The sequence below is a fragment of the Anguilla anguilla genome, chromosome 2 (assembly GCF_013347855.1).
Source record: "Anguilla anguilla isolate fAngAng1 chromosome 2, fAngAng1.pri, whole genome shotgun sequence".
NCBI classification, from domain to species: Eukaryota; Metazoa; Chordata; class Actinopteri; order Anguilliformes; family Anguillidae; genus Anguilla; species Anguilla anguilla.
Genome location: NC_049202.1, coordinates 27,636,705 through 27,662,468, shown reverse-complemented (window position 1 = coordinate 27,662,468; position 25,764 = coordinate 27,636,705). Strand labels below are relative to the sequence as shown.

The 25,764-nt window shown below is 38.3% G+C and overlaps 1 protein-coding gene across 4 annotated transcripts in view; it reads right to left on the bottom strand.

Annotated features, from left to right (window-relative positions):
• Window positions 1–7,906: 7,906 nt before the first annotated feature.
• Window positions 7,907–25,764, bottom strand: part of itga3b (integrin, alpha 3b) — a 122,676-nt gene continuing 104,818 nt past the window's right edge. For all 4 annotated transcript variants that reach the window (XM_035406108.1, XM_035406109.1, XM_035406111.1 and 1 more), the window contains 2 exons: window positions 9,246–9,403; window positions 7,907–8,792 (listed from right to left, as the gene is read on the bottom strand). In XM_035406108.1, coding sequence (XP_035261999.1) covers window positions 9,293–9,403 — 111 coding nt within the window. In that variant the 3' untranslated portion in view covers window positions 7,907–8,792; window positions 9,246–9,292. The remainder of the gene's footprint in view (window positions 8,793–9,245; window positions 9,404–25,764) is intronic.

Genomic DNA, 25,764 nt, shown 5'->3' with positions numbered 1-25,764 from the left:
TCGTTTTTTCTCAATGTCGTATTTATTATTTGAAATGTGCATTTATGTGTTATTATTCTATCTGTCTCTGTGGCGCTCTGAAATGTGCATTCTCTGTTAAGCTGAGCAATGGATTGGAATATGTGTCTGACGTAGTGTTGCACGGTATACCAAAACTTCAGCACTTTCTCGGTACTTAAAAAGAAAAAAAAAAAAAGAAACGGTTCGGTATTAGAATATTCCGACGTTCGGTAGTTTTGAGTCAAATGTAAAAGCCATTGAAAATTGTCTCCCGCATTACTGATTGAGAGGATGAAAAGTGTAATTTGTCAGAATCTTCGCTAGAAGGCAGTAGCAACTAAGGTTGCCAAGTGAGGTGACTTGCGTTTGTGCACTCAGCTCCTTGATACAGCGCAAGCTTTGACTCAGTTCACTTCAGTAGCAATAGGTGTTCCAATTTGGAAATATTTTATTATAGATAGATGCTGTATTGTTATTAAAATATGCTGTTTTTAAATCTATTTAAAGGTGAAAGGCTGTTTTAAAGATTATTTAGTTTACAACTATTTAATTTTTAAAATATATTTAACATATTTTTCTATTGTTCAGTGTTGTAACAGTATAGGCCTATGCATATTAATATGTTGAAGAGGCTTCAACTTAAAGGTTGTTAATGAACCAGGTTGTTAGTAAACCATAAATTAGAAAATGAGGTCAACCCTTGTGGACATTACGTTTCTGATCTATTAAGGTAATTTCAGTATCGTTAGGTACCGAGTATCGAATTAGCATTGTTTAAGTTTCAAGTATCATTTCAGTATTGAGTATCGTAATACTAAACCTGGTATCAGTATCAAAGTCAAAATTTTGGTATCGTGACAACACTAGTGTGACGCCTTTTTTAGTTGCAGAAACACTGCAGCTGTGCATACACGCTGGACCATCTAAGTGTGACGACATGCCATCTAAGTGTTACGACATAGTAAAGGCCTTTACGGGAAGCGGCCAGGACATATCCATGGCGACATAACTAAGTCATCCGACAGCGTCTCTTAGCACAAAATTGGCCATAAGTCATCAATATTTTATACGATCATCATGATATTCAGTAGATATGTTGGGTGAAGGCATATGATCATGAGGACAAAGCCATTTTAAAATCGCTCCATAGGGGGCGCGATGGTGCCAATGCTTGGACCCCTCCCAACGCCGCTTGCGGCTTTAATATTGTAATTAAAGTTAGTGTCCGCGATTCTAATCCAATACACTTTCTGACAAATTCAGCGAATTGCTCCTCACGGTAACTTATCAGTTACATTAGCGAGCTGCATCTTTCAGTCTTGACATTTTGACAGTAAAACATCCCAAATATTTAATGTAATTTATAGCTACCACGAATATAATACAAAGCTACAGTAAACTAAGGTTAGCTAACTGACTAAATTAACTTAGTGTTGGTGTTTATGAAGCTGTAGAGTGAACTTATGTCTATGTCTAAATTTGACAACTTTGACAGATGTTAACGTTTCAATGACATTTTAGCGGTGTCTAAATTATAATAATGACCATTGTGACAGGCACAAATGTATGTATGTTCGCATATAATATTTACAATGTAAATAAACTATAAACGTTTACGAATATTCAATTTGGTACAATTCATCATTAAAACATTAGATAAGTAAATGCATGCTTACCTGATATGGATTCACAAATGAGATGTGTGGGGTGCAGTAACGTTGGTCTACCACACAATGGTCTCCCGGTCAACTATAATTCGATGAATTTTCAACATCATTGTCGTCACCTGGTCAACTACAAATTGATGCTCAATCAATTATAATCAGGACAACTATAAATCAATGTTATTCCAATGTCACTGTCATCAACATTACTATACTGTCGGGTGTCATCGGTATTGTAACGATGATCCAACATTTGTTAGCATTGAGACTTCAATCTCAACCATAATGATGATTCAGATGGAAAATGTATATTTTTTCAATGTCCTCTTGCTATCTGGGATAGTTTTTGTGTTGCATGTACCAGTTATGAGAGCTAGAACATTGCCAAAATGTGGTGGAATATTGAATATTGATTTAATGTCATCTCAGCCCCATACAAGAACACATGAAATACAGTACATAAATACATACGAGAGTTCATTATTACACATTTAGGTACTGTACCACATTGTGTGACAATGTTTTTGCATTATTCTTGAATCTGATATCAATGTTTCATCTTAAACCGTCATAAGGGGCTTATTATAAGGGGCTTCATAAGGGGCTTTATAATGAGCAAAAAGCATTTTATTCATTTTTGGAGAGATTTTGGATATGTTTTTGGACACCTAGATATTTTAGACCACTGTACTGACGGAAAGCTTGTAATTCAAGCAGCTTGTAATTGAGTCAAAACATTGGATTTGTTGTGTTATACATGATTATGTTGTGATTTACAGCAATGCATAATTTAGTCATTTTGGGATAGATTTGGAGATACTGAGTACACTGCTTACTTTTTGCTTCATAGATCTTTAGTACTTTTACATCCAGGACATGTATAGTTCAACCCGCTGTATATATGGGATCTCTCAGTATTTTATTGCAAACTAAAAGAGCAAATTCACTTTTGCTTTTTTCCTGAACAATTGCCCATGTGGCACTTTATTTCTTCCTAAATTATGAAAATAGTACTCTTGGTCAATGTGACTACTCCTAAATTTTCACTGAAATCGTTTTAGAAAATTGTATGTTTATGCATCATACCTGGATTTTTGTCCTTGACCTTGTATTGCATTTTAACTGGATATTGTGTTCACTCATTAGTAGTGTGTACCAGTTGTATTTGTCTGTCTGTATTGTTGGTGTTTATTGTTGTAACAATGTTTATGCTGCTTTCTTGGCCAGGTCACTCTTAAAAAAGAGATTTTAATCGCAATGAGACATTTATCTGGTTAAATAAAGGATATATACACTCACCGGCCACTTCATTAGGTGACAGGAGTGGCACCCGGTGTGGTCTTCTGCTGCTGTAGCCCATCTGCTTCAAGGTTTGACGTGGTGTGCGTTCAGAGATGCTCTTCTGCATACCTTGGTTGTAACGAGTGGTTATTTGAGTTACTGTTGCCTTTCTATCAGCTCAAACCAGTCTGGCCATTCTCCTCTGACCTCTGCCATCAACAAGGCATTTTCGCCGAGAGAACTGCCACTCACTGGATATTTTCTCTTTTTCGGACCATTCTCTGTAGACCCTAGAGATGGTTGTGCATGAAAATCCCAGTAGATCAGCAGTTTCTGAAATACTCAAACAAGCCCGTCTGGCACCAACAACCATGCCGCATTCAAAGTCACTTAAATCACCTTTCTGATGCTTGGTTTGAACTTCAGCAGATCGTCTTGACCATGTCTACATGCCTAAATGCATTGAGTTGCTGTCACGTGATTGACTGATTAGATATTTGTGTTAACGGGTGCAGTTCACAGTTGAACAGGTGGCCCTAATGAAGTGGCTGGTGAGTTTATATATATACATCTTTTATGACACGCCACTAGACTCCAATGTTAGGACAGGTTTTTCGGTTCGGCAGATTATAAAAACTTATTTCTGGGTTCTTTACCCAGTTGGTAGTGCATCCCACTACACACCAGCTTTTAGGCATTTTTCTGTTGTTTGCTAGCAGACGAATGTGACAACGAGGCACCTTCACGCAATACAAAATCAATGGAGAGTGATGAATTGCTTTCCCTTCCGGTGTGGGCGGGACTTAATTGCACTCTGTCTCTATGTACTACGTCCTCCAATATGTAGCTCCAACACTGTCTGGAAATGTATAGCTGATAGCGGAAAAAAAACTTTAGCTACAAGTTACATAGCTCTGTAGGTGGTTAAATCTGCTGTTGGGGAACTCTCAAAACAGACATGCGTTATTCTGAATGTTTAGGTTGGGGGGGGGGGGGTATTTTTATTCTATTCCCCAAGCTGAAGACAAACTTGGTAAAGATATGTCTGTTGTGGATAAAACTTTATGACACCTACAGTCAATGCCTTAGACCAGGGATCATCAACTCTGGCCCTCGAAGCCAAATACAGCCCTGGTTTTCTTTTCTCCCAGGTAATTAGTGCTACTGATTGGCCAGACTGTCTTCACATCTGACTCCCAGGCAAAGGGAGGGTGGAAAACCAGCAGTTCTCGGCTCTCGAGGACTGTGAGTTGCTGATCCCTGCCTTAGACAGACACAGCTACGTTTGCTCCAAGATCAGCGGCATTCTGGCTATTAATAACATTAGACAACATACCTAGTCTACTTGCCAGACAAAGGTGACCATCAAGGCATGTCCCACTGCATAATGATGGCCTCTATCTCATTCAAGTGCTTAGAATAACCACTCTGTAGAAGCACAATTATTTATACCACATTACTAAATATGGGTTGCATTTCCAATATCATTCATTGAATGATAATGACCAGATTGAGGCAAAATACACAACACCCACAAAACAGTCTTGTGATGGAAAGTACTTCTCGATTGTCTGCTCCCATGTTCAATGTTCATATGTGCACATTAGTTACACCACCAAAATAGCACCAGTATTACAGTTAAGGGGTTTTCTGGCTGCAAACAAATTATTTGACACCAGATATATATATATATATATATATGTAAAACAGTTGAAAATGTTTTTTATTAACACATCCCTTTTTGCTCTGCCCAATCCAAGTTGACACGAATACCTGTATTGCATCACAAAACTACCAAAACCCTGCAGGTACCAGATATATATTGTTTTCCACAATTGAAATTAGGAATTGCAATAAAGACCAGGAGCATTTGCATCAGGATAGTGACCTTAAACATGTTTTAATGGAACAGAACAATATTAAAGGACAAAAAAGGCCCTATTGCTACTATATAAGAGGTGATCACGATCATAGTCTTGGTTATATACATACACCTAAAAAAAAAAAAAATTGGCCCCTGTACTTGCAAAAAAAGAAATCCTAGACAGTATTATAAGTCTGAAGAGGTTACTGTGTTTCTGTATATAATGGCTACAGGATTAATTAACATGAAACATACAGTAACTACAACATCACTGATTGTATGGCTCTAAAATCGGAGACTAATGCCTTGTATACACTAGCAGTTTTAGTTCCGAAACGTTTCGGAAATGTTTTAGTTGAGAGGTTTTTGCTACCTTGACCTATTCGTAGATATTACCAAAATACATTCAGTGGTTTTTGCAACCTAAGCAGTATCAAAAATTACTACCTCATTCATTCATTTGCTATTCTCTACACAGGACATTCTATAGGGAGTAGTAAACTGAGATTTCAGACACTTATGAATCATCATTTTACGACACCATTGACAGGTGTGGCTTTGCATAAATATCTTTAATTTACAGTACACTTGTCCTCAAATTTATCTCAATAAACCATAGTGAATGTGATGTGCCACAGGAGTGCACGAGCAGAGGCAAAGCATTGTATTGTGGTATTTTTTTTATCATAAATACTGTGCATTGTACACTACATTTTCCATTGTATTAATTTTTGAGGGCACAAATTTTACAGTTGGAATTCGGACACTCAAATAAAATGGTGAAAATTCAATATAGTGCACTCTGTAGTGAATAGGGAGCAATTTTGGACACTGCTCTAATGCACTCCGCATTGCAGTGGACTTGATCTTTTGTGGTACTTGGTATGTATAGCGACATTTAGGGCGTTTTCATATTAGGTACGATTGCTTCATACCGTGCCTGAGTACGATTGCCCCCCCCAACCCCCCCCCCCCCAATCCCCCGCCGCTCAGCTTTCGCATTAGTAAGTTGTTCTGAACCTGAGTACACTTGCGTCAACTACGCAACATTTGTTTATGTTGTCACTCCAGTGTAGAAAAGCGCGCCAATCACAAGATCCAAAGCCCATACAATGGAGTCGACCTTTGCACTATGCCTACTGTTATTGATATTTTCTAGACAATGTCAAGAACGACCCTCTCACCTGCCTTCCTACTTTATCAGCTATGGCTGTGCAGTTCAGAGGATGAGATCGGCGCGTGCTGTGCACATACGCAGATTTCAGAGGAGACAGGCGCCGTTGAGAAATGCATTTGTAACTCTACTTGCAGACTGCTGCTCGTGTTCGTCAATAAGGTGAGAAACAGACCAGTTGTTCACCAGAATAGTTATGATGTCCCATTCTAAATAGTAGTCCACTTCCGTGTTTTGGTACAGTAGTTTTAACACCTGATGTGAACCGTACCCGAGTACACATGAACCGTACTCGAGACCACCTTTTCAAGTGGACCCGGGCACGGTTTGTTGATCTGTGCCCGGGTACAGTACACAGTGTTCACACTAATCAAACAAACTGGACTTTGGGGTCAAGTGTACTCGGATCCGGGCCCGGATCCCTGATGTGAAAGCCTCCTTACAGTTGATAAAAACATGGGTCGATTTGTCACTTTCCAAGTGTTTGCAATACGTCCAAGTTTAATTGCGATCGGTAGCCATAATATAGAGATAAAATGATTATCATAATAACATAAAATGTTCAACTGTAAAATTAACTGTGAATGTGTTTGAAATACCTGTGGAACCCAATGTAATGAATTTAGGATGTAAGGAAAATTATTCTTCAGGTAGGCTTAGGTAACCTACACATTCACGACTAACACCACGTAAGGGTTTTCAAAATGTTTCCAATCCTTGCTCTGAAGGGGTTTTAAATTAAAATGTTTTCTCAACCCCTGATAGTGTATATTTCACACTTTTAACAGTTTTCGAAAATGGTTTTAATACTGGTGTGTACGAGGCCCAACAGTAAAAGTTCTGAGTCTCTCATTCAGCTACTAGGAATATCTAGCAGCTATACAATAGCGGACCAAACATCAGGAATATGAATTTAGTTTGGATATAATCCTTTAAAGATGTCTCTTTCATCAACATCTGCTCAGCCCTGTTACACTCAAGCTGGGCTGTGGCCCTCACAGATGGGCCAAAATGTGACAGAGCTGCCTGATCTTAAACTTGCTTTCAGTATAGTCTTGAGACTGATTACAATGACAACAACATTTCACACCTGAACACATTGACAGGAGCAAATCATATAGTATAGAGAAATAATTCTGGAAAATGTGTTTCCCGTTTCTTCTTTGAAACTCAAGTATAGTCCCCTCAGGGTTCAGAATGGCTGGTTGTTACTGTATATTTTGATCCTTTAATATTGTTCTGTTCTTATTTGTTTCAAAGCTGAGGATTATGTGTAAGAATTAGATTATTTTACGACTGACTCTCAATAGCAGTGGACAATAATAGAGGCCCTGGCTGCAGTGAATTTGAGGATAATTTAGCTACTCAGACCAACAGGCTTGGTCTGTTTATTCTAGTACTGAATTTAATTGTGCTGTTTGGATCTTCTGCATTTTATCAGGCCCCAGCTTGATCCCTATAAGCACACATCACATATCTGTGTACCATAGAAAGACTGCAACAAACACCATTAGAACAATATGTGAACTCGATGACAGCCTGCGGTCAACCAAACCTGACTGGCCATGTATTCAGGAATTTACCGCCAGTCATGTTACCAACAGTCTTGGATTTTTAAAATCAGTCTGATATAAATAGAATCATGCATACCAATAGTATAAAAGGAGTATAGACATTAATTTACTGTGCTTCCCTGAGCCTGTCACCTCCTTGTGTTTGAGATAAGGAATGAGGATCCCTTCTCTTAGAAGACATTAACTCTTACGAGATATTAACTCAATATACACAGATGTTGCCACTGACACCAATGGTACCTCTGATACACCGGGGTTAGCAGTCCTCATGATTCCACACTGATCACATGTAGTGTACGGATACAAGAATTTACCGGAAACGGCAGATATGATTAAGGCACATTACTGATACATGTCATAGATTATTTAAGAAAATTATTCACAGAGCAGCATAGTGATGCAATAGAAAAAGGTTGACCTTACAGACAGAATTCTCCATTTTTACCTGAAAAAAGCTGTCAGTCATTTCCAAATCTGCCATTTCATCTTCAAATGGCCATTACAATTTAAATGCACTGCAATCAAAGTTTAGCACAATCATGGCACAGGCATAATTTATATTTAACATAAAATCAATGGACTTATGGCTTGAAAATGTATTTGTTGTACTGCAAAGTTCTAAGCAAACTATAACCTCCACAACAGTCTATCACTTCACACGAGTAACTGAGTGACTTATTCTATTTATATATATATATACATATATATATATATATATATATATATATATATATATATATATATAATTATGCTGCTGTTAGAAAATAAGTCAAGAATAGATTTTAGCAATAATTTAGAAATATATTGAAAAGCACATTAACATGCTATTACACCCCCACCAACTTCAATTCATTTTGATTGCATCAGAACTCTGCAATCCTGTTTTCTACTTCTAACAGAACTGTTTATATTGCACACAAAACAAACCATTTTGAAGAAACCAACAAAATAGTTTCTACAGACAAAAGGAATTGAATAACATAATATATACAATTCGTTCCAAGAGTGTTGTTATACAGAGCTGTGTGCCCCCACCCAGCTCCCAATCAGGTTCAGGGGCATCGGGATCAGTAGTGTTAAAGTTATGCATCTCTCCACTTGGTGACCCAGTGCTTCTTTTTTGGGTGTTCAGTCAAGAACCCTTCATTGAGCTGTTAGTGCTCCTCCTTTGATATTTTCACACCATGATACTTCGGCATTATCCTGTAGTAGCTGGCCCTCCTGAAGAAACCACACTGTTGGGCATGAGCAGACAAGAAGGTACATATCATTTGCTTGAAAACACAGAACATTATCACAATATTCATGTGATGTAAATATTACAGACATTAGCAGAGCAGAGTTTCTTGAATGGCTAGAGCCCTTATATTTCTTTTGGGAGCTCTATGAAAGAATGGTTAAGCTTGGGCTTGAGCTTAGATGTACACCATCTGGAAGTTAAACAGGAAAAAGAAAGGTTAATGAAGTGAAAATAAATGCAGTACCCAGCATGGAAAAAGAACAATCGCATATGAGAAAAGATATATGAAAGGATAAAAGTATAAATCTAAATAAATGAAGATTAAGTCAAAAGATAAGAGAATGATGGGAGAGCAATCAGAAAGATCAGCAAACGAGAAGCTGAAAGAAAGAGGAGATAACTGAATCTTGGGAGAGAACAAGTTATTCCCTCATGGCAGCCATATTACCAAGGAGCTCTTAGGAAGTATGCCACTGGACCCAGGGGCCTCCCCAATCAGTAGTCCTCTGTTAGCTTTTCAGTCTCAGAGGGCTGGATTTTCATCTCAGCTTTCTGTGCCTTGGCCTCATACATCTCTCTCCTGCTTGCCCGCCTGAAGAAACCACACTGTGGAAGCAGGACCAAGAAGCAGTTAGACAAAGCTAAATAATTGTGCTGAGATAAGTCTGCAAAAATTACTCCTATACAACAATTGTGGCAAGTACAATAAAATTTAATGTAACCAATTTACTAGAAATTAACAAAATGTCAGAACAGAAAAATAGAATTTAAACAATAGGATTCCAATAAAGAATTTACTGGAGATTAGCAGGTTTCTGCTATCAACACCTTTTATATTTAGTTCAGAGTGATGTTCCCTCCGATTCAGAAGGGCTCTCAAGCCAATAGGCCAAGTTTAGAATTACAGTAATTTGTATTACTATTATGCAAAATTTTATTTGCATGCTGCAGGATTTAGCACATTTTAAACTTTCTTTATATACAAAATTGTCTTTCTAACAGAAGCATACTCTGAACACATTAGTCAAAGTTTCATGCAAAATTTCAAGAGTTCAAATGCAAAATAGCAATAAATGTAACCTGGCATATTGTAACGGTCAAATTTATTTTGTGAGAAGGGGAATCCAGCAATGTTAATTTACTGTCCAAAACAATCTTGGCAATAGTTATGATTGTTTCAATATTGAGAAATGCAATGAACTGCATAGCGCCACCAAGTGGTCAATCAGGGCAAACATTACTCCTTCACTTTTCCATGTAACCATCTACCACTGTACGAAGTATCATCAAAATTGAAGAGGCTAAAAACCCAGAAATAAATAACACATCAGAACACAGAATGAGAGGACTTCAACTCAGCAAAAACAATTGGATTTAAATTCAAGCAGCTTTCCTGCTTGGACACCTAGTTTTGTCTAGTTTTTACATTTGGTAAGCTATCAACCAGACCTGGGTTAAATACGTATTTGTTTTGGATTCAAATACTTTTCTGTGCTCTACTGATCTTGACTGGTGTAGCTGAGCCTGCCAATATGACCAGAAGGCAGGGTTAGCACTTTTTGATTTAATTGATTCCAATACACCAGACAACATCAGTAAAGTGTAGAAAAGTATTTGAATCCAAAATAAATACGTATTTGACCCAGGTCTGCTATCAACGCCATTTAGTTTTGTTCAGACAGATGTGCCCTATGATTCAGTATAGGTTCTATCCATCCATCATCTACTCCTGCTTATCTTGGGTAGGGTTCTGGAACCTATCTCAGAATGCATTGGGCAAGAGGCAGGAATACACCCTGGACAGGCCGCCAATCTATCGCAGGGCACCCTCACCATTCACTCACACACTCATACTATGGGCAATTTAGAGTCTCCAATTAGCCTACCTGCATGTCTTTGGACTGTGGAGTACCAGAGTACCCAGAGGAAACATACACAAACACAGGGAGAACATGCAAACACCACAAAGGCCCAGGGCGGTTTCGATCCCAGGACCTTCTTGCTGGGAGGTGGCAGTGCTACCCACTGCAGACCTCAGTATAGGTTTCAATCCAATAAACTAAGTCTTGAATTAAAGGGGAACTGCACCCAAATATATTTTCCCCAATATTTAATCCCTCCAAGAAATCGCGATCTTGCGATCGCAATAATGAATACAAATTCAACCAAACTTCACAATATTTGCAGGGGCTTGCAATTTTGCAAAACTCCCGCAATTTCTCCCCATTAAATGTCCAAATCCAGAGCCGTATAAAGAGCCGTATATAAGCGTTAATGCACATAAAAAATATGTAGCAAAATGCGTCTGTAGGGGCTGCGGTCATAAAGAAATGCATGACAAAATGGTTAGGGAAAGTAATCATAAGTACTTATCTGCCACAGGAGTCTTCAATAACGTTGAATGGTTGTAAGAGATTGCACATGTTTTTGTGCATACAGAATTACATGAGTTTTATGCACCCTTACAGTTAGGGTAAGAGATTTCACTTTGTTTTTGTGCATACAGTATGTGTTGAATTAATATTATTTTAAAAGCATTTAAAGCACTTATTTTTACAGACGATGTAGCCTATGTATTCTATATTGCAGTCACAGACTGTCTGTTTTGTAAAGCTACGCCACTTTTATGACGTAAAATTTTCTGTAACTTTGAGCCCATGGTTCTTTATGTTCAGAAAATAAAAAAAGATGATAACTAAAATATTTCCAGCTATTTCTGTGATGTGCAGTATGCTTAATATCATAGGAAGTGATTACATATGACTCTTTCTTCATTAGGTAGTAGTTTAAAAATTTGCAAAAATTGCAACATTTCCTCGATTTGAAATGTTTGTCAATTTCTGCAATTTTACCACAAAAAAATAACATAACTTCACAAATTGCATCGCAATTTTTGAGAAAAGCCGCTGCAAAATCAAGCATTTTCGATCGCAACAATATGAATATGAATGTTTTCTAGATAGAGCCATTCCAAATCTCTCAAAAGCAATATTCTTCAGCCTTCTGTTGTTACTTCAACAGTCACAATGCACTGCTCTACAACTTTATTTGTTGCGTGTTGAGAGGTGGGTGTGGGCATGCGCATATTAAAATAATTTTTGTCATATCAACACTGCTGTTTAGGATGTTTTGTGCTATTCACCTTCAGCCAGAAAAACTACTTTTGTGCTATTGAGAAATGCAGAAAAATTTGCCTAATTTTGATACCAATACTTTTAATACTTGCCTGTGCAACATCAGTAGGATTTTACCATACCTGACTATGCACTCCACCCAACTACTTGTCCAGGCTATGGTGACATCCCGTCTTGACAACTGCAACTACCTCCTTGCAAGCCAGCCAGCCTGTGCTGTAGAGCCACAACAGATTATTCAGAATGCTGCTGCTCCACTTCAACCTTCTCAGGTCACTCCCAAGTTGAGGTCACTCCACTGGTTACCAGTCCCTGCCAGGATCAGGTTCAAAGTCCTGACCCTTGCCTACACTGCAGCCAACAGGACGGCCCCCGCCTACTTACAGGACATGATTCAATCCTACACGCCAGCTCAACCACTCCACTCTACGGCAGCAGGACAACTTGCACCCCCTGCCATCCAAATGGATGGTTCTCTTTCATCCCTACCACAGAGTTTCTCCACCCTAGCTCCCCATTGGTGGAATGAGCTCCCTGTTCCTCTATGACCATTCAGTCATTGCCCATCTTCTGCCATGGTCTGAAGACTCATCCCTTTAGACTACACCTGAACTAATTATCACCACTCTGCAGGGCACTCCCAATCTGGGATCATTTCATGCTACACATGTACCTCATATGCCACTTTAATGTTACATGTACCTCCATTCAGCACTTATTGTACTTTGCATCATATCTTGATATTGTAGCTTGTCATGCCTCCTAGTTTGACTTAGCATAGGTTAGGTCAGAGTAATGTTGACAGGGTGAACTGGACTTAATGTGTTCATGGCTATGAATAACTGTTACAAATTGAGTATTGTACCTTATCGGACCTGTGTTTTGTAGTTGTTCCAATGACCTTCGGTATGCCCTTATTGTACATCGCTATTTGGATATTTGGCAGATGGATTTATATCTTCCAAATAAATGTAATGTAATGTCAGGCCTAGATTTTGCAAGTTTGAATTCATGACTTATAGACTGTGCTTTGTGACCTAATTTTGTGAACTAGTCTGGAGCTCTTTGGCCTATTGTCAGCATGTTAGGCTCGAAAGAATCTCACACTGTTGTATTCTGGACTATTGAGTCTGTTAGCACAGAAACAAATTGCTTTGTATGTACTTCTGATACTGGACGAAGCCAGATGTCTTTTTCAAATCATATCCCAAGATGTATATAGTGCCAGGATAAAAGTTGAGTGGTGTGAATAAAGCAGTATAATCTGACATGTTACCCCACAAAAAATATTTTATTATTACCTATTCCCTCTTTTTGGCTAAGCCCTGTATTAGTCAAAATATGTCCTTTTGGAGATCCTCTATGTACAAAACATGTGCATTATGGTTACGTATCACACACACACTAAATTCACTAAAACCAGTCGGTTTTACCTTGCTGTACACTCTGACCCACACTCAGCTGCCAGGCTACTGTAAATCAGGCTTGTAAGTTGTAAATAGGCTGCTTTGATTTGCATATTTAAACGGTGGCTGCATAAAATGAGGCAGAGCCACACAGCACTCCTTTTATTAATTATGAAAGCTTACAAAAAATATTTCACAGGGAAGTGCGAAGTTAGGGAACTCTTGCCTTTCACCAACTGCCTCACATGCAGACAGACACACACACACACACATATATATGTCAGCAGGCAGTGATCTCTACAATAACCGTTGATTTGACTGCGTTGACCTCTCACCTTAGACCTGTCCAGTGTGGAAAAAACCAGCCAGGCCAGGGGTTTCCTCCCACTGGTGTAGCTTGTTGTGTCAAAGAGGTTCGTAAATCTCCTGATCACAACAGGATGAGTGCCCACAAGGAGGAAAATTTGAACTACTTCCAAAAATGATAAATGATTTACAATAATATATCACCCTTTATCACGATCACAGTGTCCTTTCTGTAAGCATTTGCCGACAAACAAACAAAGCTCTGACAAACAATCGATGAAGCATGCACTAAGCTGCCACTGATGCAGCATACCAAGCAGGGGTAAAAGTCATGATGGGTAGATCATACAGATGGTTGATTTTTTTCAGGTTGTAGTTTGCTTTTAGGTAATTTACTCAGCACTGGAATGTCTAATTGAGATCATTTTTTCACTGTTTGTAAGGTAAGAGGTTGTTTTTTTTTTAAAAAAAACAGCACTTTTTGTGTTTGAAAATTCTATTTATGTAAAAAACCTTTTTTTTTAAATCTCCCGCCACCATCCCCCTCCTCGGGGGCCAACTTTATTTTTATTTAAAATTATAATTTACTAAATTTGATAAAGTCTCAGAGAGGGAAGGGTACAACAAAAACCAAAATAAGCAAACTGTGATGAAACAAAACAAATAACAAGCACGGAACCGTTCAGACCCACGGCGCAACTTGAATTCTGACTGACATAGCCAGGGCAATATTATCACTGGAGACTTGATACCGCCTTATAACTTCAAAGTCCCAGGTGATTTGTGAATGGTTGAAATGGATTTTGAAAAGAGACACTTCATGCTACAAGCATGATAACGGCAATGACTCTGCTGTGAAGTTTAGGTAGCAAACAACAAGGCTGAATCCTTTTGATGGAATGTACATAGAAACTACGCGGTCAGATCGCGTAGTTTCACTCACTGTGGCCAAGCGGAATCGATAACGTTTCAGAAAATATATAACATTAAAAGACTTAATTCAATGTTCTACTGGGAGTTTAGCCATTTATTGAGGGTGTGACAGAAAATTTTGGTGGCGCTCACTGTAAGCGAAAGTTTTTCACATTTTTGCAGTATATTTTTATGGGCTAGTGCTGTCAGATTGTGCTAGCTACTTTACATGAGCCTTGTATGGCGATCAATAAAGGCTAACAGCACAGTAGCAGTTACTGCTTGTCACTTGTACGACCACTGAAATGAACAAAACCCTCTGTACTATATAGGTAGCTAGATATGGCACGTCGTCACCGCTGTAACGTTATTTGTTGTCCTCCGTGTGTCCATACATCTGTATCGGTGGTTGTAGCTGTGTGTCCTTAGCTCCTACTAATGCGTGCAGGATAGCATCTGTACGCGCTAACTAGGTTAACTAAAGTAGGCGATCCGTACGCGCTAACTAGGTTAGCTAAAGTAGGCCAAACGCGAACATGTTAGGGTGAGCTAAAGTAACGTTAGGCGATGAAGCTGTGCTTAAAAATGTCGTGCCATACCACCTGCGGAACGGCACAACATTTTTAAGCACAGCTTTATCGCCGAACGTTACTTTAGCTAACCCTAACATGTTCGCGTTTCGCCTACTCCGACTAAAGGAAGCACCACCTTTGAGGAACATTAACATAAATCAAGACAGAACATATTGTATTATACTGTAACTACAATATTGGTGAAATGGTTGAAATATTGAAATGACTTGATGTGGTATATTGGGAATGGGGAGGCGCATGCAGGGGGGTCAGCTCTCAAGATTTTGCAGGAAGGGTACTCAGGTGTTACAGAAGGATTGGATGTTTTCTTTATGTGTTGCTGTAAGTTTTTTATAGGGCTGAGTGTTCTGTTAATAAATTGAGCCAATGGGTTATGGACAGCTCTGTCTTGTAATGAGTGCTGATAGATCCAGTTGAGTAATATAACATTTTTAGCAATAGTTAGTGATATGAGTATGAACATTCTATATACAGGGGATGTCTAAGTTGTGGTGGAAGGCTCACCCAGCATCGAGCTGGATGGGCTGATAGGGATGCTGATGCCAAGGATCACTGATGGCTTGCTCATGACCTCTGACCAGAATGATTGGATGTATGGGCAAAGCCAGATTGCATGAAAGTAATTACCTGTTGTGTTTGGGTAGCGTGAGCACATGTTGCCGTCTGCATATCCCTTAAGATGTAGTTTATGGTTAGTGATGTGAGCTTAATGTAGGATCGTGTACTGTACAAGTTCAGTCTTTGAGTTGCTGGTTATAGAGAATGTGTTATTGCATATGGTTTGCCATTGAGTGTCAGAGTATTGTATATTAAGATATGATATCCATTTGTCTATTGGTATTGACATGGTTTTATCTAGTGAGAGGAAAAATTTATAGATTTGAGAGGTTTTTGAGGGTTATGATATAGCTGAGTTTAGTGTAAAGGAGTGGAATGGGCCTGTAAAAGTTGTGGTATCAATTTTACTCTTCATCGCTTCTTTAATTTGGAGATATTCAAAGTAGCAATTGCCTGGAATATTGTATCTATTTTGTAGGAGGTTGAAGGTCATGAGAAAGTCATGACTGAAAAGATGTTCCAAGCTGGTTATTCCTTTCTGTTTTCATATTGGGAATATGAATGGTTTCTGATTGATTTGGAACATGAGGTTGAGCCAGATTACATTACATTACATTACAGGCATTTAGCAGACGCTCTTATCCAGAGCGACTTACACACAACTTTTACATTGTATCCATTTATACAGCTGGATATATACTGAAGAAATTTCGGTTAAGTACCTTGCTCAAGGGTACAACGGCAGTGTCCTACCCGGGAATCGAACCTGCGACCTTTCGGTTACAAGTCTAGTTCCTTACCCACTGTGCTACACTCCGTCCTTTTGGTGTGGAAGCAGAGGGGGCAGGGGAAGAGTGGATTTCATTTGCTTTCCACCAGGCTGTATGTGTACTGATGGTACTGGCTTGAAAACAGCTGTGATTTTTAATGGATTTATCAATGATAGATATATCCTCAATGAGCAGTTCAGTGGTTATTGATCTGTATCTAGCCATCATTGGTTTTCTTAATTCGTCCAGTCTTGTATGTACTGTAGTTGGGTGAAGAGTAAATTACTGTAAAAAAGTGGTCCTCCAAGTGATTTGGGTTTTTGTAGGGTAGACAGTCTGATTTGTGGAATCTTGTTTTTCCAGTAAAATTTATTGACTCCAGTTGAGAGAGGAGAACAAGCTTGGAGGGTACAGAGGTTATGGAGATAATTGATTTTTGGAAGGTTATTTATCTTGACTGTTGATATTTAACCTATTAGAGTTATTGGCAGTTCCATATTTCCAAATCTTCTTTTATAGTCTGTAATGGGGGGAAATTGAGTTAGAAGAGTTTGTTTAAATTTTGTGAGACATGATTCCGAGGTACTTGATACTTGAGGTTGTCCACTTGAATGGCAGATCCCTGACCTCAGTATCCAGGTTGATTTCGTTAAGAGGCAGAATCTTGGAGTTGGACCAGTTGATGGAGTAACCAGATACCATGTTGATCAGACTATGGACTGACAGAAGGGAGGATGAAAGGCTTGTTATGTATAGCAGTATAGTATCAACACATAGATTGGATAGATGATGGTATGATTTGGTCTATATTCCTGTTATATTGTTATTTTGTCTGATGGATGCTGCAAGGGGTTCTATGAAAAGTGCAAATAGTACTGGTGATAGTGGGCATCCTTGTCTGATACCTCTGCAGTTGGGAGGGTTTAGAAATTTGTCCATTGGTAATTATTGATGCATTGGGGGAGTTGTGAAGTATTTTATTCAGTTGATGAAATATGGGCCGGATCTAAAATGTTTGAAGAGAGAGGACCAACTTGCCCTGTCAAACACCTTATCAGCATTAGAGATGCAATGATTAATGGTGAGTTACTGTTTTTGATATGATTTGATAGGGTGGTATTTTTTGATAGATAAAATCAAATTAAATCAAACAGTCTCTGCATACTTTCTGAGGAATGCCTCCCTTTGATGAAGCCTGTCTGGTCTGTATGTACCAGTGATGATATTACCGATTCTAAGCAAGTTGATAATTCTTTACATATAATTTTAATGTCTGAACTGATGAGTGATAATGATAGCTAAAATGTAGGGTAGGGTCTTTGTTTTGTTTTAGCATTCGTTAATGAGAGCAGTATTCTTGTGTGATGGGATAGATGAATTGGAGAGAATTTCTATTATCAGGGGTGCAAGAAGTGGCCAAAATTGTTATAAAATTACACTAAATATCCATTAGCTCCTGGTGATTTATTATTTGACATATGAAAAAGTGCTTTTCTAAGAGTGATTGGTTTTTCTCAGCAGTCTGAATGAGCTTTGGATAGTTTTGGTAGGGAGACATTCCTCAGAAAAGTGCCAGAATTTCATAGTGAGGCCTCGTGGTCCGGCGTGCAAAGCTTTGAATAGAACAATCTGAATACATCATTGATCTAAGCTGGATTTTGTGTAGTATTGCCAGGTGTATCCTGAATTTAAAGGATTCATGATTTTTTTGTGTTTTGTTTTAAAGTCACCACCCAATATGATGTGGAAGATTGAAAAGTTGGCAGTTCTGAAAAGAGAGTGAAAAATGGGAGTAATCTATATTTGGGCCATAAACATGTTGTCATTGCTGATGGTTCCATTGTTTATAATATAGTTGCCTTCTGGGTCTGTAATAATAGTTCTATGACAGTATGGGATATTTTTACAAATCAAGATGCAAACACTACGTTTGTTGTAAGTGGAATGATAGGCCCAGTGAATCCACCTGACTTTGAGTTTCCTCCTCTGTTCAATGGGTTTCCTGCAGATGTCAAATTTAATTTAATAAAGATTGATCAATATTTTTTTCCTTTTTGCAGTGGAACTGATCCCTCTCACATTTCAAGAAGTGAATTTTCCTATGAGAGTAATTAAAGTAATGTTAATGTTAAGACAATGTGATGTTGAATTGTACAATTTGCACCAATAATAAACGTGGAGGGAGAACAAAAGTAGGGGGACAGACAGACAGAACATTACACATGAAACAAAAAAGCAGCAGGGGCATTTGGCGTAGACCTTGTGGGGGGTGGGGGAAAGGGATCCCATGGACAGGGACATCCTAAGAGGGCAGCTTGGTAGGAATGGGCAGTGAGGTAGCATTGGAGAGGGTAGGGACTTTGTGGTTGAACGTTTGGTGAGAGATCAATGTAAATATCAAAAGCTGTGAATATTGTATCATGGAAGGGACTGTTATACAAAAAGAAAAGCTGAGGAAAATAATAATAATAATAATAATAATAATAATAATAATAATAATAATAATAATAATAGATGTGGATATATATAAAGATGGAACAATGGGAACAATGATATATTTAAGTAAATAGAAATGACTGATTTCAAATGCTCCTGAAGATGCTTTCAGCTCAACGAAAATCATGCATTGACTTTTGCTTATGCCTCAGAGGGAGATGTTGGCAATGTCAATACCATCACTGTAGTATTGACTTGTTGTGGACAATTATTGGATTATAAAATACCGTAATCATCAACCTGGGGTGTCAATTTCAGCTCTCCTTTGGGTTTTATTAATTGTACTGATCGAGAGATGTTTTTTCCAAGTGCGACAAGTGTAAGCATTACAACGGTGCACTGGTCCTTGAAACAATGACAGATAAAAGGAATTATTTAGCCACACAAGCCCTCTAGCGGCCAAGATGCTGGTGTCCCGAGATTGCTCAACTCAGATATTCATTGCTCCTGCTACCATTCTACAAGTGCAAACAACAAGCAGCGTGTCATGACATATACAGAGTTTCTAAGTGCCACCGTTGGAACGTACTTCACCCATTAACAAGCGCCTCCATTTGCAACTATATAAACTATAATGAAAAACTAACAAGAGGCCAACAACATGCCAAAAGCATGCCAAAACAGCAGTGAAAAATGCTTCTCACATAATAGCTAAATAAACAAGTGAAATTATTGTGTAATTATACCACGGCATTCTACTATTAATGTTAGCCACAACGTATGGAATGAGTACACAACCCTACCATTGGTTTTACATATACAGATGTCCCTTTCAAGATTCAGTGGTCATTTATTGTCTTGGACAATCCAGGAAAAGACACGTACCCGGCCAGGCATAATTGTTGTTTTACTTCAATTTTTGGAAAATACTATTCAACTTTGCAGCCTGGCTAAGGCATATATTTGCCTGGCTGATATGGATTTGGGGAGTCAAAAGAGGAGTGTGAGGGAGTGATGTAATTTTGACCTTTAATTATAGTGCCACCATGTGGGCTATTGGGGACATATTACATATGTGTGTGCCCTACATAATTATGAAACTTTTTGCCAAGTCTGGCATATACCATCACATGGTAAATTGTGTGAACTTGAGGAAAACAACAGTAATAGACTCAGAGGAAAATAATAGCGGATAAAGATATCATTACTTTGGATTAAAAGTGTCAGCCAAATAAATGTAATGTAATGTAAAGCCCTTTAGACTTTAAACACTAATAAAGCCCTTCAGACTTGCACCACTAAAAGGTAGGAAAAAAATAGGGGTTTAGCCCTATGAGCATAAACAATAGACATCATTCCAAAAAGGGGACTGCTCTCCCTCAATATTTAAGTGTTCACTAGCTAACAATTCACAATAAATGATATGTGGACAGTGTGAACGTGCCATCCTGCTAGCCTCACCTCCAAAACCCATTCCACCTGTTTTCTACTAAAATTCCCATTCTGTCATAAAATCCATTCAATGTTTTCTCTCCCTCCTATGCCTTACTGCCATTGCTTTAATCAGGCTAATGCTACATGCACCGTGTTTTAGCCAATCTCCCTAGCAGAGCTTTTGTGTGAATTCACGTTAATTTATGTCAAGTTAATTTTGTGCCAATAGGGCTTCAGAGGTCAAGCATAACCACATTTTACTCACCTATTTGCTACTGCATACTGATGATGTGCATAGTATTTTGTGAGGATGGGATTCTGTGGTCAGGAGTTACACCTTTTCATATGAAATGTATTTTTTAAAATTAATTTTATATAATGTGATGCTCAATGTGGGGCTGCACATGTTCAGTTCCCGCTCTAATCTGGAATGTCCAATTATCTGCAACTGCAACCATGTTCATGTATGAACCCCACTGCAGATTCTGGACTATAGACAACCACAACTCTCTTTTGAAACATGTGGAGGCACCACCTGCTTCTTTTCACACTGCAGCCTAAAACCAAGCTCAAAAAAAGTGTTTGAGGAAGACTTTCATATGCAGTCCATGAGCACCTGATTGACCAGCAGGGGTCATTGTAGAGCGATGAAATGCAGACCTCTAACTGAAGGAACCATCCGAAACATTTGACAACGCAATTGGCCTATTGCCCTATGGAGCTACTGATCTCATCCCTTGAGAGAACGTGGTTATGCAGAATTTTAAAAATTGTGTTGACATATGGAAGAATAGGAATGCAGACAAAATGCAATTTGCATGGTGCAGTAAAGATTTATCAAGACAATCTAGCAATGACTTTTGGTGGCTTTCAAGAGTTAGAAAGGTTTGTTGTGGATGTGACCATCAGTCTTACTGACTATAAAGTAGTCTATATTGTAATCAACAAAAATGAAAGGAATTTTAATTTTATCCCAAAAAAAAAAAAACGTTTAGGTTACTAAAAACTGAAAAATAATGTCAATTTCAAAGTTTCCTTTTTTTATGGAACAAGTAATGGGTTAACAACTTACTTGCTTTTCTGCAGCAATGGAAGTAAAAAGAGCCTTGAAAGTTGATGCAAACAATTCCTACAGGTGTCCCAACCTTTGCTGATTACTTACAAACCCTCTGGCTGTATAAAATCAGTGTTGGAACAGACTGTATTACTACACCCTCTGATTATTATTTGGATAATATTGCACTGCAGGAAGTCGTATATTGCTATCATAATGGCAAGAAAAAGACAATTAACAAAGGAAGACACACAGACCATTATAACCCTTAAAACTGCAGGTCTTTCCTTTAGAGAAATTTCAAAGAAAGCCAAGGTGTCAGTGAGTAGTTTCCTACACCATCGAAAGGCAATTGGAAACTGGAGGAAACTCTGAGAGGAAGAGGTCCGGCAGACCCAAAGCCACAATAGAATCAGAAGTTTCTGAGAGTCAACAGCTTGCGTGATAGGCTGCTCACAGGACAACAGCTTCAAGCACAGCTTAACAATGTTCGAAGTAAGCAAGTCTCAGTTTCATGAAGAAGAGAAGACTTCGAGCTGCAGGTTTGACAGGTCGAGTGGCAGTACAAAAGCCATTGCTAAAATTACTAAATAAAAAAAGAGGCTTGCCTGGGCCATGAAGCACCGGCAGTGGACTACTGAAAACTGGAAGGTCTTATGTACCGATTAATTAAAATTTGAAATCTTCGGTTCATCACGCAGGGTTTTTGTAAGCTGTCAAGCAGGTGAAAGGATGGTTCCTCAGTGTGTGACACCAACTGTCAAACATGGAGGAGGAAGCGTGATGACCTGGGGCTCTTTTGCTGGATCCAGAGTTGGCGACTTGCACCCTGAACCAAAAGGGCTACCACAGCATTTTGCAGCGCCATGCAATACCCTCTGGTCAATACCTAGTTGGTCAGGGGTTGATCCTACAGCAAGATAATGACCCAGAACATACCTCCAGGCTATATCAGAACTATCTTAGAAGAAAAGAACAAGACAGCAGGCTTCAAATCATGAAATAGCCAGCACAGTCTCCAGAATTAAACCCCATCGAGCTGGTTTGGGTTGAACTGGACAGAAGGGTGAAACCAAAGCAACCTACAAGTGCAACACATTTGTCGAAACTTCTGCAACAGTGTTGGGAAGATCTTTTCGAACAATAGTTGATTTCCATTGTAAAATGAATACCACAAGTGTGTTCAGTTGTTATATCTGCAAAAGGTGGCTACTTTGATGAGTCAGAATTTGAATAAATACTGTTCCATGATTTCTTTTTTTAATCTCCAATTGTGTATTTGTTCTATGCTTTATTTTCAGAGTATATTGAGACAACTGCATGCATTTCAATAAAAACAGGAGGTGTTCTAAAACTTTTGACCGGTAGTGCAAGTATTAAAGATATAAAATGTATAAAGAAATTGCAGAAAGTTTTGCCAAATGAGCTCCATTTAGCTTTTGCATACTGTGTTGTAGTTATGTTTCTCAAATATTGATTAGACAAAGGCTTGGACTTGACCGACCAGATATTGTGTCACAAATAAAGAGAAGAGGTTTCATTTAAGATTTTACATTTCATTTATCCCATAAACCAGATACTGAGAAGATACACAGATATTGATCAAATGTGCCTATTTTAATGCCATAGCAACTTCTTACCACTTGTTTTTTGATTGTTTGTTCATTAAATTGTTCTGGGTAGATTTTAAATGTCTTTTCAGAATTTGGACTGGTTCAACTGTGAAACCATGTATGAAATATGTGATATCTTTTATGCAGGGGATTCAGACGTAAAAACTATTTGTATTAAACCTTTTCATTAATTATGGTACATTTTTTATTCATAAATGTAAATGGACCAAGAAAAACCCTAACATTGAATAATTCAAACAACTGAAAAAGAAGCACTGCTTGGTTCTAGGAACAACAGGTTCTCATTGGCAAGGCAGGTAGACAATCACTGAACAACAGTCTTTGAGAAAGAAACCGCCTCTGGAATGTGAATAAACTTTAGAAAGTGTGGTACCAAGGAAAAAGGCCAAGGCACTTAGTCTCCAAGTGAAAAATGGATAAAAAGTCTTTCTTAACTGGACTAGAACTAGGCAGGAAAACAAACCGACACATATTGACACTAGGTCTTCATCAGGGTCGTAAAAACAATAGGTGGTACACAACATACATAGGCCGCACATAATACATTATTATTACCTCCAACTCCTTCACCAGTTCCTTTGTTGTTTTCTTGGGGTTCAGTTGAAACCTTCCGGACCAAAGTTTGTTAAGCCCTGGTAGTTAATTGGTGCCTCCTTCCTGAACGATGCAGTGTCTGTGTGGTCCCAAGATTTTTTATATTTGCATACAATTGTACAGTTGCTCGTGGTACCTTCAGTTGTTTGGAAATTGTTCCTAAGGAGAAACGGGACTTGTGGAGGTCCACAATATATTTTTTTTCTGAGGTCTTGGCTGAGTTGCTCGGATTTTTTCATGGTATCAACGGCAAAAAGTCAGTGACTCTAAAGGTAAGACCTTAACTATAGGCACAGGTGGCAATTAACTCCCAATTAACTCCTAATTATGACAACTGGCCAATCAAAAGCTACTAAAATGTCATTACATCAATTTCTGGAATCTTCCAGACTGTTTAAAGAGACAGTCAACCTGGTGTATTTAAACTTTTGACCCACTAAAATTCTGATATAATGAATTAAAGCTGAAATAAATCAGTCTCTAATCTATTGTTTTAAAATTACCTCTGACGTGAACAAAGTAGATGCCCTAATTGACATGCCAAAAGAAATGTATGGTAACATGAAATGTGCAGAGTTGTGAAAAACTGAGTTTGAATATCCTTAGCCTCGGTGTATATAAACGTTTGGCCTCAACTGCACATCAAAATTACATAGTCCTACATGTACCAAAGGATACACAAAGAGCCCCTATAATCATATGTTAAAGGTAGGGTAAATAATACATTTCATCATTTAAGTCAAGGAAGGTAGTGTTATTAAGTATAACAATCTAATATGACTCTATTTGAAGGAGTTTCTTTAATATATCCCCACATTGTATATGGTTGGATATAACCTGAAGAGCCACCACTTTCGCTGAAGAGGGGCTCCCATGTCCCACTTGCTTATAGGGAGCAGCCATGGAGAAATTACAATGGTCCCCAAGTCTATCCTTAAACCTCCTCTTGGTTCTTCCCACATAAAAACAACCATGTGGACATTCAAGGCGATAAAAGAAGTATTAGAATGCAAACGGGTTCATCGCAAATTAACTATTAGTAATGTAATAATTAGTAATATGTTCTATTTACATTCTATATGTAGATGTGCATGGGGACAGACTTGCTGTTTCATTGCTTATCAATGTCAATGAGTAACTAATACAAGACAAACTTCTGCTGATTTGGAACCAGGAGATAAATAATTGAAATAAGTATATTTTAAACATGATGAAACCACCACTCATCCAATCCTGCCCAGTTTAGTTAAAGGGGAATTGCACTTTATTAACACTTCTGGGCTCATTTTCACACCTACCTGGAGTTTTGTGTGTATCCCAGATGGTTTTTAAGTTGCTTGCTTCAATATTTAGATATTTGTAGATTTTTGATTCCCGTGTGAGCAACACCCCCCCCCCCCCCATATCCACTCGATAACTAATCAAAAAATTAAGGGCAACGAATTCATCAGAATGACAATATCAGTCATGAGAAGCAGGGACATGTGTTTACAATGAGTCTAATGTGGAGTTTGATGATGAATGGGCTTCTATTGGATGGGGGCGGGGGGGGGGGGGAGTGTTATAAAATGCAATTCCCCTTTAAGCCATGCCATTACTGTGAATTGTAATGTAATGTAATGTAATGTAATGTAATGATGGACTTGTGCATTGTCATTTTTTCTTTCTTTCATTTGAGCAACACCGAGTCACTCCCTTGATTTTATTTTGTTTAATAAAACTTCAAGATACTGTTGTCATTATTTCTTAGTTATAGGGCATTTAAGCTATTTAGCTACTGGTTTAATGGGAAATTAAAACTGACCAATAATAAACGTTTAGGCAATATTCAAATTCTGATGGAAGAAAATTCAAACAAATTTGAACAAATTTCTCTTATGAGATTTGTTCAAACTCACTTTTAAAAAAGTGAACGTCCAGCTCTGCAACATCTGATTAGTATATCATTATGTCGTCTTCCATTGCAGCGGTAAACTATGGAAATTGGCAGCACGCCCTGTGCAATGTGCAGAGCTCTTAAAAGTGACTGAAAAGCGGTTAATTTTTTTGGCTATTGGCTATTAAAACTCCTTGGACCTGGATGACGCCAATTGGCATCATAAAACACGCTCTCTGTTAATTAGGGGTCCAAGCAGC